The 17,103-nt window shown below is 48.8% G+C and overlaps 1 protein-coding gene across 2 annotated transcripts in view; it reads left to right on the forward strand.

Annotated features, from left to right (window-relative positions):
• Positions 1–17,103, forward strand: part of CARMIL1 (capping protein regulator and myosin 1 linker 1) — a 63,491-nt gene that overhangs the window by 21,275 nt on the left and 25,113 nt on the right. For both annotated transcript variants that reach the window (XM_032971265.2, XM_076074094.1), the window contains exons 10-19: positions 49–137; positions 1,942–2,036; positions 3,803–3,889; positions 4,715–4,818; positions 5,364–5,441; positions 6,192–6,268; positions 7,199–7,303; positions 9,386–9,455; positions 12,408–12,489; positions 13,983–14,082. In XM_032971265.2, the coding sequence (XP_032827156.2) occupies positions 49–137; positions 1,942–2,036; positions 3,803–3,889; positions 4,715–4,818; positions 5,364–5,441; positions 6,192–6,268; positions 7,199–7,303; positions 9,386–9,455; positions 12,408–12,489; positions 13,983–14,082 (887 nt within the window). The remainder of the gene's footprint in view (positions 1–48; positions 138–1,941; positions 2,037–3,802; positions 3,890–4,714; positions 4,819–5,363; positions 5,442–6,191; positions 6,269–7,198; positions 7,304–9,385; positions 9,456–12,407; positions 12,490–13,982; positions 14,083–17,103) is intronic.

Consider the following 17,103-nt stretch of genomic DNA (forward strand, 5'->3'; position numbering starts at 1 on the left):
TCACTGGTTCACTTGTTGACGTACCGCTCCCTGCTCTGCTTGTTCCAGGGCTCGGAAGTGAGCGAGCAAGTCCTCCGGGCCGTTGCGCGCTCCACGCAACTCCAGGAACTTCTGTTGGAGAATGCCGGCCTCAAGACGTGAGACCCACCGGCCACGGACGCGTTGTACATAGCCGACTGCTCGCTGGCAACCGATGCGGTTGCTATTGTGGCCAAACGATGAACGCCAGCGTGTGGCCGTGCACTGTCGCGGCACTGAGCTGACGGCTCCGCTGAGATTCTAGGGTTTGAAACCAAGCTGCTGCCTGTCCTCAAACTGGGATCTTAAGTGTGAGTAATTTCTCAGGCTTTGGTAAATAATTACCGGGTAACAAAACAATTAGGGCCGATAGGATGAATTGATGAAGTTGAAATTGCAAAATGTAAAAAAATTAAATCTAAATAATGGTGCGATAAATATTTGTGATTTCGCTTAATTTCGGAAAAATTCCGGCTTCGTGAGTAACAAAAGATGTGTTGTTGACGACTGTAACGCGTTGCACGGCAGCGCACGCGCAGGGGAGTTACACACGGTCACAACCACCGCTCGCAGCTCATCCGTGAGTCCCGTGGCTCCCCCCACGCCCCCCCCTTTCCCCCCCCCCGCCCCCCCCCCTTCCCCACGCCGTGCCATGACATTTCCGAACAGACTCGCCGTTTCACCGCACAATTGGGCCCCGGACACCCGAGCAAACAAGGCGCTCAGTCGCGAGGCATTTTCCGGGTGAAGTTATTGTAAGAAATAAATAACGCTTGCATTTTGCAAACAAGCAACGCTCTGTCCTGAAGTCAAATTCGATATTTTTCTCGGATCGGCAGCAACGGAGGCAGCGTTGCATCACGCGTCAATGTGCGCCACGTATGATTACACGCGTGTGACGTATGTCCGCGTTTTGTTATTGTACTCGTATATGTAAATGTGGCAGCAGCGCTTTAAAATCTCCATGACAACCAGTTACTATGGAAACGCCCATCCTGGTTCCCGGCTTGCTCCCAGTGGAGTTTTGCGCCGTGGACCCATTTAACCCCTTCCTGTGGAGGAGACATTTCCACAGAAGTGCTCCTGAGAAGAAAACCTTTCATCTTGGCACACGTGTCCCACACACACTCTGGCCAGCTTGGACCGGGGGACGGTCACAGAATTGGCATCTGTGTTCGGGTTGCAGGGGCGGATTTGTACTGAGGTCCTGGTGCCAAAATACTGATGCTCAGTATTTTTTTTATTTATAGACCCAGGCTGGCTTGTGGGGGTCTCTGTCCGGGTTTTGGTCTGCCTCGAGGTGGGGTCCGGCGCTCCTCTTCTGCGACGTTGGCTATGCAAATTGGCTTGTTTTTATCACGTGACAGTCAAACCAATTGTTACAATTCTCTCAGAGCTGGAAATTCGCCACACATGACACGAACAACCAGTTTGTCTTGCAGTTTTATTAAAGTTTTGCTCGGTGGTGGCAAGAGACCACCACACAGCTGCTGCCCCGGTCAATGAATTGCCGCTTAACCAATAAAACACCGCCCTCGCCCCCCGCAGTAGCAAAGCGGTGCCATTCTTCACAAGGACGGAGCTCTCTGCTTTTCCTCCTCGCTGTCGTGATAACTACCCTCCCAGTGTATTTCTGACGATTATTTTATTTTTTCTCCCATTCGACGAGGCTTTGGCTTGTCCACACCGAGTCTGTGGTGTGCACTTATTAGGTGCCTTTCACAATGTACTGTGCGTTGAACTTCTTTGACTCAAATGATTACCTGGCATGGTGTATAAACGTCAGCACTGCGGAGACAAAGGCGGCCAGGCGCGTTGTGCTGGTCTCTACCGCTGTGTTGGCCTTCGTAGGTGCTCGCCAACAGCACTTTCCCCAGCAGCCTGCGGTTTTCCCCACGGGGGACCTTTGTCTTTGTGTGCCAGGGACTTTGCTCAGAAGCTGGGAGTGGCCCTGGCGCAGAATGGCGGCACGGCCCTGCACAGCATCAGCCTCGCGGGCAACGCGCTCGAGGACAGAGGTCACGACCCCGCACGCACCCTCACATCACCAATCGCGCAATGTTACTCAATCGGTTATTTTTACTCTTTTTATGAAATTGCTTCTTCAGCCATCTGAATTGCTTACTGGGGTTTTTTGTTGTTGTTGACTACACACTGGCTGAGATGAGGCCCAGTGGTCCAAAACACCGATCGGCCAGCAACAAACAGCACTATCAAAGTCACTACTGGTACGCGAGGACTTGCTTGGATTGAGCGAAATTGTTATTGCGAGAGATTGGAGAAGAGACGATAATGATGATGATGATGACGAAGATGACGAAGATGACGATGATAATGTTGGGAGGGGATTCCACAGTGGAGCATTTCGAGAGAAAGGAGCAGAGAGAGACGTGAGGCGATGACCTGCAGTGTGGTGGGTGTGAGCGGGAGAGCGAGTGGGTGAGAGGATGAGTGTGTGAATGGGTGGGGAGCGGTAGTACAGCGGTTAGCGCTACGCTGCGCTACGAAGCTGGCGACCCGGGTTCGATTCCTGCTCACGGCCAACACCAGTGACGATTATCTGAACCGATCCTGGACCTCCCCTAGGTCCACGCAGCCTCAAATTAGTACCTGGTGGGGTGTGTAAAACATCGCCACTAGGGAGACAAAGGCGGACGGGCGTGGAGTTGGCCACCCCCACCCCTCGTGTGCCCTGCCAGCCTTCTTAGGTGCTCGCTTGACTGCACTTGCCCCCAACAGTCTGTTCAGGCTGTTCAGGCTATCATTGTGTTTGTGGTGTGTGGGTTAGTGTGGGTGAGTGTGGGTGAGTGTGGGTGAGTGTAGATGAGTGTGGGTGAGTGGGCGGGTGGGTGGGTGCATTGCTGTGACCTGTGGTGGATGAAAGAGTGTCAACCGAGTCCTCAACACGGGCGGGGGCATTACCGAGCGAACTTCAAGGGGGAACGGGAACCACGAAGCCACGATTATTTGCGACAGAAGGGTGTGGCTGTTAAGGCCGTAGATTATCGGGAGACATTTCAACGTGAGCACAGTTTCTCAGCCCAGGGCTGCGTGTCTGAGCAGCGTGTGCAGCGCACACCGTCCGCTTGCGCGCTGCTGCTGCTGCACGGTCATAGAAGGCCCCCCTGATGCAACCGGGAGGGGGTGGGGGGGGTGGCAGGTTTTAGCACAATTAGTTGAAAAACTTTTGGGTAAATCGCCGTTTAACTCATCACATCGCGAGTACATTTCGTATTTGCGCCGTTCCTATAGGGCGGAGTTGCTGTATTACACGGGGGGAGGGGGGGGGCTGTGTTTGTTTGGCAGGAGGGTGCGACGGTTGACATTCACTTCCCAACCAAGTGGTTTTGCGGTGTCATTTTTGGGCAAATTTGTACCGCGACCCGCCACCGCACGACGTTCCCACGTGTGTTCAAACGACGTCACGGGATCGTTTGACATCCACTGTGAAGCAAGACAGCGTGCAGTACATTTCCAGTTGAATACCACTCGCAGTAAGCTGGAGGGGCTGCTGCTGCTGCTCGTGCTACTGCTGCTGCTCGTGCTGCTGCTACTGATGCTGCTGCTGCTGCTCGTGCTGCTGCTGCTCGTGCTGCTACTGATGCTGCTGCTCGTGCTGCTGCTACTGATGCTGCTGCTCGTGCTGCTGCTGCTGCTCGTGCTGCTGCTGCTGCTGCTGCTCGTGCTGCTGCTGCTGCTGATGCTGCTGCTGCTCGTGCTGCTGCTACTGATGCTGATGCTGCTGCTGCTCGTGCTGCTGCTGCTCGTGCTGCTCGTGCTGCAGGTGCCGCCTGCTTGAGTGGAGCCCTGGGGAAGCTGGGAAAAGGACTCGCCCTGCTCAACCTCTCCCGCACCGCCCTCACCGCCAAGGGTGACGCAACCCCACATCACTCCCACAATCACCCGCGCATCGCCCCCACAATCACCCGCGCATCACCCACGCAATACTCCGCACATCGCCCGCGCATCGCCCCCACTTCACCCACGCATCGCTCCTCGCTTGACTCCACAAATGAATACTTGCATGGCTCCATGAGTCGCTCCACACACACACACACCACATATCAAATGTATAACGACACGTGCCCACGTATTCACTGTGTGAGTGTGCACAGTTCACACTTACACTGGGTCCATGCAGAACCTGTAGAGTTGCAGTAGCTGGTGGAGCGTGAGGGAGGTTTAACCGCAGATTTGGAGGCAGTGGATTACTCGAAGTGATTCCTTGTTTGAGTGACTTCAGCCCATGATCTCCCTCCCTCCGCGGTTGATAAAATGAGAACCACTTCACGGGGAAGTCCGCAGTGGCTGTTGTATGGATCGTGACACCCACCACGCCATAGCAATGTGGAATTTCCACCACGAGCTCAGGGCTTTGAACAGGAGCCGCTGTGATTCTCATTTGAGCAAATTAGGGACCCATGTCTAACAAAGAGGGCCCTTGCCTAAACAATATCTGTAAGTTCACCAGCGTTGATTTAGGCAGGCCTGCCTCTGCTGATGAAACACTTGAAGTGTCGAAACTGAGTTTTTTTTTTGCTTGCGTTGAACCCAATGCTGCTGAAAATGTTCTACTCAAAAGAAGACCGTGGGACTGATGGGATGTGTTAAAGGGACAGCTGTGGGAAGGAGCAAAATGAGTCCGCTTGGCCGTTTGAGCGAGAATCCCCGGTGGCTGCTCCGTTCACTCCGGCAGGCGTCAACACCCTGGCCCAGGCGCTGTCCAGCACGCCGGTGACCGCCTCCACGCTCACTCACCTGGACCTGTCGGGGAACGCTCTGCGGGGAGACGACCTCACCGTACGTGCCGGCGCGCCTCGCGCTTCCGCCGCAGAGACGCGCACACAAAAACCTCGCGCCAACGTCGCCGCTCGAGCAGAAAACACAACCCCCCCCCCCCGCCCCCCCGGGGGACAGCCTTTAGCCGTTAGCGAGCACCTCCTGAAGGCCGACTCTGCACACGAGGTGGGGGGGGGGGGGGGGGCGGTGGCCAGCACCACGCCTGGCCGCATCTGGCTCCCCGGTGCTGACGTTTACGCTCCGTGCCAGCTACTCCTCGAGTCGACCTCGGGACAAAACCCCGGACCGGTTCAGCTACTCGTCACCGGCAGTGGGTCGCGAGCAGACATCGAACCCCTGTCGACGAGTTCATCGCGCAGCGCGCTAACAATTGTGCCACCGCTCGCCACACACTCGTGCACATCGACAGAAATGCACACACGCACACACACATGCACACACACATGCACATGCACACACACATGCACACGCACGCACACACACGCACGCACACGTTGATCGTGCACGTTCTGATGCCGCTCCGGTGTTTTGCTTTGTGGCCGCAGCATCTGCACAGTTTCCTGGCGGTGCCCAATGCACTCGAACACCTCGACCTATCGGCGACCGACTGCGCCGTGGACTCGGTGAGTGATGTCATCACGATGGTGATGACGACGACGATGTTTTCTTTTCAGACGCACAGACCCCCCCCCCCGCCCCATGGGGAAACCACGGCCAAAGCGGAGAAATCTGCAACAAAACTGGCGCCGACAATTGTGCAAGCTCTGCGGTCCAAGATTGTGATGCTTGGCCGTCTCCATGGAACGAACGAGGGAGGGAGGAAAATCAGAATACCCGAGGGGGAAATTCCACGCCTGCAAGGGAGTTGGCGCTCAAATCTCCCAGATGAGTAAATAAATGTAGCGGCCTCATTCGCCACGCAAGCTGCGTCTCTCACAAGACGTTAGATGGAAACCAACCCGCTCGCTCTACTGCCATTACCTGGCACGCCAAGAGATGGGTGATCTCACGGCACCCAAACGGGTAGAGGAGAAAGTTTCACGTGATCCACCAACCCTTGCCTCCCGACGCTGACAGCGCTGTCGCGTGGATTCGAGGATCCCGCAGTGTTTGGTGGAGGCACTCTCGCTCCGCCGTGATCGGCGAGAGATGCGATTGGGTGACCGGTGATCCCCCCGGATCACAACGAGCGCCCCGAGTACTCTGGGTGGAGGAGGATGAGGCGGGGGCTGGTTACACGCCAGCTCGCGCAAAGTGGGACACGTGAATCCGATGGTAATATCGATGATATTGATAAGATTTTAATGGTATTGATTACATTAATAATCATATATTGATGATAATGTCAATGATGTTGATGACGATGTTTTCAGCTGTTCGGTCCCTTCCTGCGTGGCTGTTGCCATCACCTGGCGCACATCAACCTCTCTAGGAACGTGTTTTCACAGAGGTGAGTGTTTATCATCATTATCATCATCGCTCTTTGTTGACCCAGACAAAAAACCTCACTGAGTCTCAAGACTTTTTGTAACTTTCCAGGAGGGTCCTGCCGAGTTTTCACTTCTGGGGGGAGGGGGGGGTTGAGCGACGATTGTGACGCGCTGGCATTGTCATTTATTTTTATTTGCCAAATTTGCATCGTGACGTCGCCACGCGAATGGCTCGCCCGTTCGCCGTGCGTGTGTCAGATTGACAAGCCTAGGGCTTTGCGAGTGGCATACGTTTATCTTGAGCTTGTGTTTTTCCCTTCCCCCCCACCGGGCGAAACGTGTCGAGTGATTGAAATAAAATACAAACGCTCTTTATCAAACGACGTCAGGGGATCGTCGGCGTCCGTTGCGAGTGAGGCAGAGGGGCGCGTGGTGATTACCGCAGCACAGTAGACTCGATTATCCGTGTGCGGTTTATCCGATTTACGGATTTGCACCTGAGATTTTGACATGCATTTTTCCTCGTGGATTTTCCCTTAAGCCCAAATTAATCATCTAAAAACAGTTATGCATTGACATTCTTGGAAATGTTTATTCCAAGTCACGTGCTTAAACTGAAGAAATACGTTGCTTCAGTTAATTGGAAATCCACGTGATCGCCGCTACAGTACAGTAGTTGCATATCTTGGCAACAGTGGGCGGAGTTTGAAAGATGTTGATTGGCGTGGCTCTGCTGCTGTCCACTTATTGGGCCGAATGATCTTGGCGGGAGCAGGAAAGTGTCATCACTGAGCACTGCATCGATCGGTCGATTGTTAGTTCGTGGCAAATGAAGTGTTGGGTACGCGGACGTAGTGGCGGGCGAGAGGAGCCCGATGCTTGTATTTCACTGCGAGTGGATGAGGGCTTGGTTGTGCTTGCCACCGTTGACCGTTCCCATTCTCCGGCAGACGAACGAGAGACATCGCCCCGTCGTGCAAGCAGTTCTTCTGCAGCTCCCTTGCGCTGCGTCACCTCGGCCTCTCCGGCACCAAGCTGCCAGCCGAGGCCGTCAAGTGAGGATTCGCGTGCACGGCCCAGACTCACGCCCGTGGGTGCCATTTACCAAATGTCCGGCGGGCGGGCAAAACGACAGATTTCGAGGCTTTTTCTGGAGCCCGCACTGAGCAGCGTGGTGAAGTATGGTCACACGGGGGCCCCGGTGAGCGACACGCGGAGAGGAGGCGTCCAAACAACGCTGCCGATGGAAATCGCTGCCAGAAAACATCGCGCGCGGCCAATTTGGGGGGGGGGGGGAGGGGGGGTGTAAAGAAAATACGTTTTGTGTTAATTCACGTGGAGAGACGTACACGAGAAGGAGGCGTCGTCGTCTGCCTAAATGAATTTTGTTTCACCCAATATTAGATTAACGGATAACTTAAAGTAGTAACGCTGTACTTGAATACATAGCAGGCGGTATTGCCTCAATGTGCCATATGGACTTGGGAATAATAATACTGCATTAACCTCTTGCACAGTAGGGCCCTGCTACATTGGGATGTTTGGCCAATTCCAATTATGAGAGGAGAGTTCTTGTGGAAAGAAGCCGGAGAGCCCAGAGAAAACCCACCACAATACAGGGAGGGCAGTGACATTCAAAAATCCGCAATGATGGATTTAAGAATCTGTCACTGTGCTGCCCTCTGCTGGTCACCTCGCGCCCCGTCCCAGCCCCCACAGCGCCTGCTGTTCGCGAACAGTCTCCCACCCAAGGACGAATCAGGCTCGGCCCAGCTGGCATTGTCCGGTCAACGCCTTTCATCAGGGGGATGAATGTATGTCTATCCTCAGGGGGATGAATGTATTTCTAGCCTCAGGGGGATGAATGTATTTCTATCCTCAGGGGGATGAATGTATTTCTATCCTCAGGGGGATTAATGTATTTCTATCCTCAGGGGGATGAATGTATTTCTATCCTCAGGGGGATGAATGTATTTCTATCCTCAGGGGGATGAATGTATTTCTATCCTCAGGGGGATGAATGTATTTCTATCCTCAGGGGGATGAATGTATTTCTATCCTCAGGGGGATGAATGTATTTCTATCCTCAGGGGGATGAATGTATTTCTATCCTCAGGGGGATGAATGTATTTCTATCCTCAGGGGGATGAATGTATTTCTATCCTCAGGGGGATGAATGTATTTCTATCCTCAGGGGGATGAATGTATTTCTATCCTCAGGGGGATGAATGTATTTCTATCCTCAGGGGGATGAATGTATTTCTATCCTCAGGGGGATGAATGTATTTCTATCCTCAGGGGGATGAATGTATTTCTATCCTCAGGGGGATGAATGTATTTCTATCCTCAGGGGGATGAATGTATTTCTATCCTCAGGGGGATGAATGTATTTCTATCCTCAGGGGGATGAATGTATTTCTATCCTCAGGGGGATGAATGTATTTCTATCCTCAGGGGGATGAATGTATTTCTATCCTCAGGGGGATGAATGTATTTCTATCCTCAGGGGGATGAATGTATTTCTATCCTCAGGGGGATGAATGTATTTCTATCCTCAGGGGGATGAATGTATTTCTATCCTCAGGGGGATGAATGTATTTCTATCCTCAGGGGGATGAATGTATTTCTATCCTCAGGGGGATGAATGTATTTCTATCCTCAGGGGGATGAATGTATTTCTATCCTCAGGGGGATGAATGTATTTCTATCCTCAGGGGGATGAATGTATTTCTAGCCTCGGGGATGAATGTATTTCTATCCTCAGGGGGATGAATGTATTTCTAGCCTCAGGGGGATGAATGTATTTCTATCCTCAGGGGGGTGAATGGATTTCTATCCTCAGGGGGATGAATGTATTTCTAGCCTCAGGGGGATGAATGTATTTCTAGCCTCAGGGTGCGGTGCTGGGCATAACATTTCCCAGCGCAGGCAGGGAAATCTCACCCCCCCCTCCCCCACATCGTCTCACCCTGAGCACCTGGCCATGGCCACGCGGCACGAGCGGCCACGGCGCGGGAGGGCGACCTGTCCCCTCGCGGCTCTCGCCGCCGTCCCCCGTAACCACGGCCGGTCCCGGTCGTCGTCGCCACCGCCGTGCGCGACTGCCGCCGAGCCCTGCTGTGCCGTGTGGTGCGCAGGGCGCTGCTGCTGGGCCTCACCTGCAACCAGCACGCGCGCGACGTCTCGCTCGACATCAGCAGCACCGAGGTGCGGTGGCTGCGGCTGCTTCCCAAGGCGTCGTCCCCCCTTCCCCCCGCCCCGTTAATTCGGAGCTGCTGCTCCTCCTGTCGTATGGCGTTTGAAAAAATCAGCAGGGCGAGAGTCGTGCGTGTTTAACGTTGTGCGCCATCCCACGGCAGCGTCCGGGTAGTTGTTCCACCAGGGTATGCGTGTTGTCAACTAAAACTAAACTAAACCATTTTTTTGCTCAACTAAAATTGTTTTATTTTACCAGGTCAGGCCCCACTGAGCTATAAAACTCTTTTTCAGCAGCGGCCTGGCTACAAATGACAGCTCAATTAAGTCGCCTATCAAGCACATGTTTCTAAGTGTGGAGGGAAAAACCGGATGACCTGGAGAAAAATCCACACAGCCACGGGGAGAGAAACATGCAAACGCCAAATATGCAGGCGTCAGGGGTTGGGATCGAACCCATGCCTCCTGCATACGAGGTAGTTAACATCTCACTACCGTCGCGCCCTTTGGTATTGGGGTAGCTGAGTGAAGTCGTCTGCGGGAATGCGCGTGCTGTATTGGGCACTCAGCGGTGTTGTGCGCCTGATGGTTTTGCACCCCACCGCTATGGGTAGTTTGGTGGAGTCCCTGATCGTTACAATCATGGAGGAAAATGCCCCTCACCTTCTTCCATGTGCTGTTGGGGACACGGTAGAGAGAGCGGTCTCCGCTGTCGACGGGGGAACGAGATAGCAGGACTGGTCCTTGGCTGGGTTTTCAGAGCGGGCCAGATGGCTCACAGGGCAAAGCCCCTGAGCTCAGTGTACCAATAAACCCTGGGTTCTGTTTATCGACCTTGAAGGGATGATGGGCTGAGTAAACCGTTACATTTAAAAAAGTTAATTAACGGTTGCATAAAGAAAAGAGATTTTTAAGAACCCTCCTTTCACTCAAGAGCCACCGCAGCTTCACCCTGGTGCCTCTTCACTCCGGTTGCTGGAATTATTCCGGGCACGAGTCCGTCTCACTTTATACTCTGATAACCGCCTCTCTGTTTGGGTGCCTTCTACGTTATACTCTGATAACCGCCTCTGTGTGTGGGTGCCTTCTACTTTATACTTTGATAACCGCCTCTCTGTGTGGGTGCCTTCTACGTTATACTCTGATAACCGCCTCTCTGTAGGGGTGCCTTCTACGTTATACTTTGATAACCGCCTCTCTGTGTGGGTGCCTTCTACGTTATACTTTGATAACCGCCTCTCTTTAGGGGTGCCTTCTACGTTATACTTTGATAACCGCCTCTCTGTGTGGGTGCCTTCTACGTTATACTTTCATAACCGCCTCTGTGTGTGGGTGCCTTCTACGTTATGCTTTGGTAACCGCCTCTGTGTGTGGGTGCCTTCTACGTTATACTTTGGTAACCGCCTCTCTGTGTGGGTGCCTTCTACGTTATACTTTGGTAACCGCCTCTCTGTGTGGGTGCCTTCTACGTTATACTCTGATAACCGCCTCTCTGTGTGGGTGCCTTCTACGTTATACTTTGGTAACCGCCTCTCTGGGTGCCTTCTACGTTATACTCTGATAACCGCCTCTCTTTAGGGGTGCCTTCTACGTTATACTTTGGTAACCGCCTCTCTGGGTGCCTTCTACGTTATACTCTGATAACCGCCGCTGGGTGTGTGCGTGTGTGCCTCCTACTTTGCCTGCCTGCCGCCTGCCTCTCCCCACTGCTCAGCTGGGTCACTGTGTGAGTACCCCCGACATTGTCGTCTGCGTTTTGCGGATTCGGAGACCCCCCCCCCCCCCCCCCCCCGCTGCTCGTGTGTCCGAAACGGCCTGGGGACGTTCCGCCGCTTAAACGGTGCGTAAGCGTGCGGAGCCTGGGCTGGCGTCCACTCCGCTCACAGGGGGCGAGCTCTCTGGAGCTCCTCGCTGCCACCGTGGGAAACGGTGCTGACCCAAAGAGGCCTTCATCCGGCAGTGGTTTGACAGGGAGGCTGTAAATTATTTCGCGTGTCCTTTCCCGTTACTAAATGAATAACAAAACATTTAAATTTTGATTTAAAGCTTTCGTGACTGCAGTAATTCATATTCTTAGTTTTTTCGGTAAAGTCACGTTGAAGAGAAACAACAAAATAATAAAATATATATATAAAACAATAAAACATTCTCACGACGTTTCGACCATAACTCAAACGGTCATCTTCAGGTGTGTTGGTTTGCATAAATTTATTTTTAAACGGCGCATTTATTTATTTATAAAAAACGTTAGCGTCACGCGCAGCGATTTGGCAGTTTGCCCAGGACTAGTCCATCTATATTTTGAAAAGAGGAGGGGGGAGACGAAATTTTTTATAATGTATGCTGTCTGAAAGCCACTGTAAGCGTGAACAATCAATTAAGAACTGAAATGGTTTATCAAATCTTTCCAATGATTGCTAAGATAGAATCCATCTTCTCGGTTGAAATTGTCTCTGTGCTTGTATATGTGGATAGCCTCATGAACGAATCTCTCATGGAAGCCAGATAGCTTATTTTTATAAATAAATAAATGCGCCGTTTAAAAATAAATTTATGCAAACCAACACACCTGAAGATGACCGTTTGAGTTATGGTCGAAACGTCGTGAGAATTTTTTATTGTTTTATATATATTTTATTATTTTGTTGTTTCTCTTCAACGTGACTTTACCGAAAAAACTAAGAATAACAAAACATTTATTTGGTGATGCTGCTCCGTTGGCAATGGTGCACAATCAAGTCCAACACAAACAGCTCAACACATTCATCAGTAACAGTGTGACCCTGAAAGTAAAAATATATAATAGGTGATATTTTGGCCAGTGATCCTTCTTCCTCATAGCACGTGAGAGCAGTCGAGTAACCGCAAAGATCGCTTACGTCATGCTGCCGGTTTTCATGTCATGCTGTGTGTTTATTCGCGTGACGTTTCGTTCACTAAACTAGCTGTTTTTTTTATTAAAAGCTAAGGTCAGCGGGTGCGCAAGTTTTGGAAGGGTGCATCGCAGATGTACACAACATCAGCAGCCTGGACGTGTCCGACAATGGTGAGGAGCCGTGTGCACAGCCCTCATCGTGCCGGGGGCAATAAGAGTCTATCGCCCCGTTCACGTAGCGGTGTCACGCCGGTAAAACAACAATGTCGCTTTTATCGCTGTGTGTCGCTGTGTCGCTGTGTGTCGCTGTGTGTCGCTGCGTGTTGATGTGTGTCGCTGTGTGTTGCTGTGTGTCGCTGTGTGTCGCTGTGTCGCTGTGTCGCTGCGTGTTGCTGTGTGTTGCTGTGTCGCTGTGTGTCGCTGTGTGTCGCTGCGTGTCGCTGTGTGTTGCTGTGTGTCGCTGCGTGTCGCTGCGTGTTGCTGTGTGTTGCTGTGTGTCGCTGTGTGTCGCTGTGTCGCTGTGTGTTGCTGCGTGTCGCTGCGTGTTGCTGTGTGTTGCTGTGTCGCTGTGTGTCGCTGTGTGTCGCTGTGTCGCTGCGTGTCGCTGCGTATCGCTGCGTGTCGCTGCGTGTCGCTGTGTGTCGCTGTGTGTCGCTGTGTGTCGCTGTGTGTCGCTGTGTCGCTGTGTGTCGCTGCGTGTCGCTGCGTGTCGCTGTGTGTTGCTGTGTGTTGCTGTGTGTTGCTGCGTGTCGCTGTGTGTCACTGTGTGTCGCTGCGTGTCGCTGCGTGTTGCTGCGTGTCGCTGTGTGTCGCTGTGTGTCGCTGTGTGTCGCTGTGTGTCGCTGCGTGTTGCTGCGTGTCGCTGTGTGTCGCTGCGTGTCGCTGTGTGTCGCTGCGTGTCGCTGCGTGTCGCTGCGTGTCGCTGTGTGTCGCTGTGTGTCGCTGCGTGTCGCTGCGTGTCGCTGCGTGTCGCTGTGTGTTGCTGTGTGTTGCTGCGTGTCGCTGCGTGTCACTGTGTGTCGCTGCGTGTCGCTGCGTGTTGCTGCGTGTCGCTGTGTGTCGCTGTGTGTCGCTGTGTGTCGCTGCGTGTTGCTGCGTGTCGCTGTGTGTCGCTGCGTGTCGCTGTGTGTCGCTGCGTGTCGCTGCGTGTCGCTGCGTGTCGCCGTGTGTTGCCGTGTGTTGCCGCGTGTTGCTGCGTGTCGCTGCGTGTCGCTGTGTGTCGCTGTGTGTCGCTGCGTGTCGCTGCGTGTCGCTGCGTGTCGCCGTGTGTTGCTGTGTGTTGCTGCGTGTTGCTGTGTGTTGCTGTGTGTCACTGCGTGTTGCTGTGTGTCGCTGCGTGTCGCTGCGTGTCGCTGCGTGTCGCCGTGTGTTGCTGTGTGTCGCTGCGTGTTGCTGCGTGTTGCTGCGTGTCGCTGTGTGTCGCTGTGTGTCGCTGTGTGTCGCTGCGTGTCGCTGCGTGTCGCTGCGTGTCGCTGTGTCGCTGCGTGTCGCTGCGTGTCGCTGTGTCGCTGCGTGTTGCTGCGTGTCGCTGCGTGTCGCTGCGTGTTGCTGTGTGTCGCTGCGTGTCGCTGTGTCGCTGCGTGTTGCTGCGTGTTGCTGTGTGTCACTGCGTGTTGCTGTGTGTCACTGTGTGTCGCTGCGTGTCGCTGCGTGTTGCTACGCAGGCCTGGAGTCCGACCTGGCCACGCTAACCGTTTGGCTGTGCAAGAACCGCTCCATCAAGCATTTGGCGCTGGGCAGGAATTTCAGCAACATGAAGCCCAAGTGAGTTGCTCACCATTTGTCGTCTCAGCCCGGGGCGGCGCGCGTATTGACGGGACAGTTTCCACATCTGTCTCGTGCTTCTGTTCATGATGAGACATGCGGCGTCGGACAGGGGAGAATTACACGCTTACACAGAGGTACACAAAACCCAACCCCCACACACTCTGAGATCTTAATACTTAATAATACATAATACACGTTGACTGTAATACATACTAATACATAATACACGTCGACTGTAATACATACTAATACATAATACACGTTGGCTGTAATACATACTAATACATAATACACGTTGACTGTAATACATACTAATACATAATACACGTTGACTGTAATACATACTAATACATAATACACGTTGACTGTAATACATACTAATGCATAATACACGTTGACTGTAATACGTGATAATAAGTAATACACGTTGACTGTAATACATACTAATACATAATACACGTTGACTGTAATACATACTAATACATAATACACGTTAACTGTAATACATGATTATACATAATACACGTTGACTGTAATACATACTAATACATAATACACGTTAACTGTAATACATGATTATACATAATACACGTTGACTGTAATACATACGAATACATAATACACGTTAACTGTAATACATAGTGATACATAATACACGTTAACTGTAATACATACTAATACATAATACACGTTGACTGTAATACGTAATAATACGTAATACACATTGACTGTAATACATAATAATACATAATACACGTTGACTGTAATACATAAAAATACATAATACACGTTGACTGTAATACATAATAATACATAATATACGTTGACTAATACATAATAATACATAATACACGTTGACTGTAATACGTAATAATACATAATACACGTTGACTGTAATACATACTAATACATAATACACGTTGACTGTAATACATACTAATACATAATACACGTTGACTGTAATACATAATAATACATAATGCACGTTAACTGTAATACATACTAATACATAATACACGTTGCCTGTAATACGTAATAATACATAATACACGTTGACTGTAATACATAATAATACATAATACACGTTGACTGTAATACGTAATAATACGTAATACACGTTGACTAATACGTAATAATACATAATACACGTTAACTGTAATACATACTAATACATAATACACGTTGACTGTAATATGTAATAATACATAATACATGTTGACTGTAATACATAATAATACATAATACACGTTGACTGTAATACATAGTGATACATAATACACGTTGACTGTAATACATACTAATACATAATACACGTTAACTGTAATACATATTAATACATAATACACGTTGCCTGTATTACGTAATAATACATAATACACGTTGACTGTAATACATACTAATAAATAATACACGTTGACTGTAATACGTAATAATACGTAATACACGTTGACTAATACATAATAATACATAATACACGTTAACTGTAATACATAATAATACATAATACACGTTGACTGTAATACATAATAATACATAATACACGTTAACTGTAATACATAATAATACATAATACACGTTGACTGTAATACATAATAATACATAATACACGTTGACTGTAATACATAATAATACGTAATACACGTTGACTGTAATACATAATAATACATAATACACGTTAACTGTAATACATAATAATACATAATACACGTTGACTGTAATACATACGAATACATAATACACGTTAACTGTAATACATAGTGATACATAATACACGTTAACTGTAATACATACTAATACATAATACACGTTGACTGTAATACGTAATAATACGTAATACACATTGACTGTAATACATAATAATACATAATACACTTTGACTGTAATACATAAAAATACATAATACACGTTGACTGTAATACGTAATAATACATAATATACGTTGACTAATACATAATAATACATAATACACGTTGACTGTAATACGTAATAATACATAATACACGTTGACTGTAATACATACTAATACATAATACACGTTGACTGTAATACATACTAATACATAATACACGTTGACTGTAATACATAATAATACATAATACACGTTAACTGTAATACATACTAATACATAATACACGTTGCCTGTAATACGTAATAATACATAATACACGTTGACTGTAATACATAATAATACATAATACACGTTGACTGTAATACGTAATAATACGTAATACACGTTGACTAATACGTAATAATACATAATACACGTTAACTGTAATACATACTAATACATAATACACGTTGACTGTAATATGTAATAATACATAATACATGTTGACTGTAATACATAATAATACATAATACACGTTGACTGTAATACATAGTGATACATAATACACGTTGACTGTAATACATACTAATACATAATACACGTTAACTGTAATACATATTAATACATAATACACGTTGCCTGTATTACGTAATAATACATAATACACGTTGACTGTAATACATACTAATAAATAATACACGTTGACTGTAATACGTAATAATACGTAATACACGTTGACTAATACATAATAATACATAATACACGTTAACTGTAATACATAACAATACATAATACACGTTGACTGTAATACATAATACTACATAATACACGTTGACTGTAATACATAATACGTAATACACGTTGACTGTAATACATAATAATACATAATACACGTTAACTGTAATACATAATAATACATAATACACGTTGACTGTAATACATACTAATACATAATACACGTTGACTGTAATACATACTAATACATAATACACGTTGACTGTAATACATAATAACACTTAATACATATTGAATAATACATAATAATACATAATACACGTTGACTGTAATACATACTAATACATAATACACGTTGCCTGTAATACGTAATAATACATAATACACGTTGACTGTAATACATACTAATACACAATACACGTTGACTGTAATACATACTAATACATAATACACGT

Source organism: Petromyzon marinus, chromosome 45, assembly GCF_048934315.1.
Source record: "Petromyzon marinus isolate PM22_M1 ecotype Great Lakes invasive population chromosome 45, UKy_Petmar_22M1.pri1.0, whole genome shotgun sequence".
NCBI lineage: Eukaryota > Metazoa > Chordata > Hyperoartia > Petromyzontiformes > Petromyzontidae > Petromyzon > Petromyzon marinus.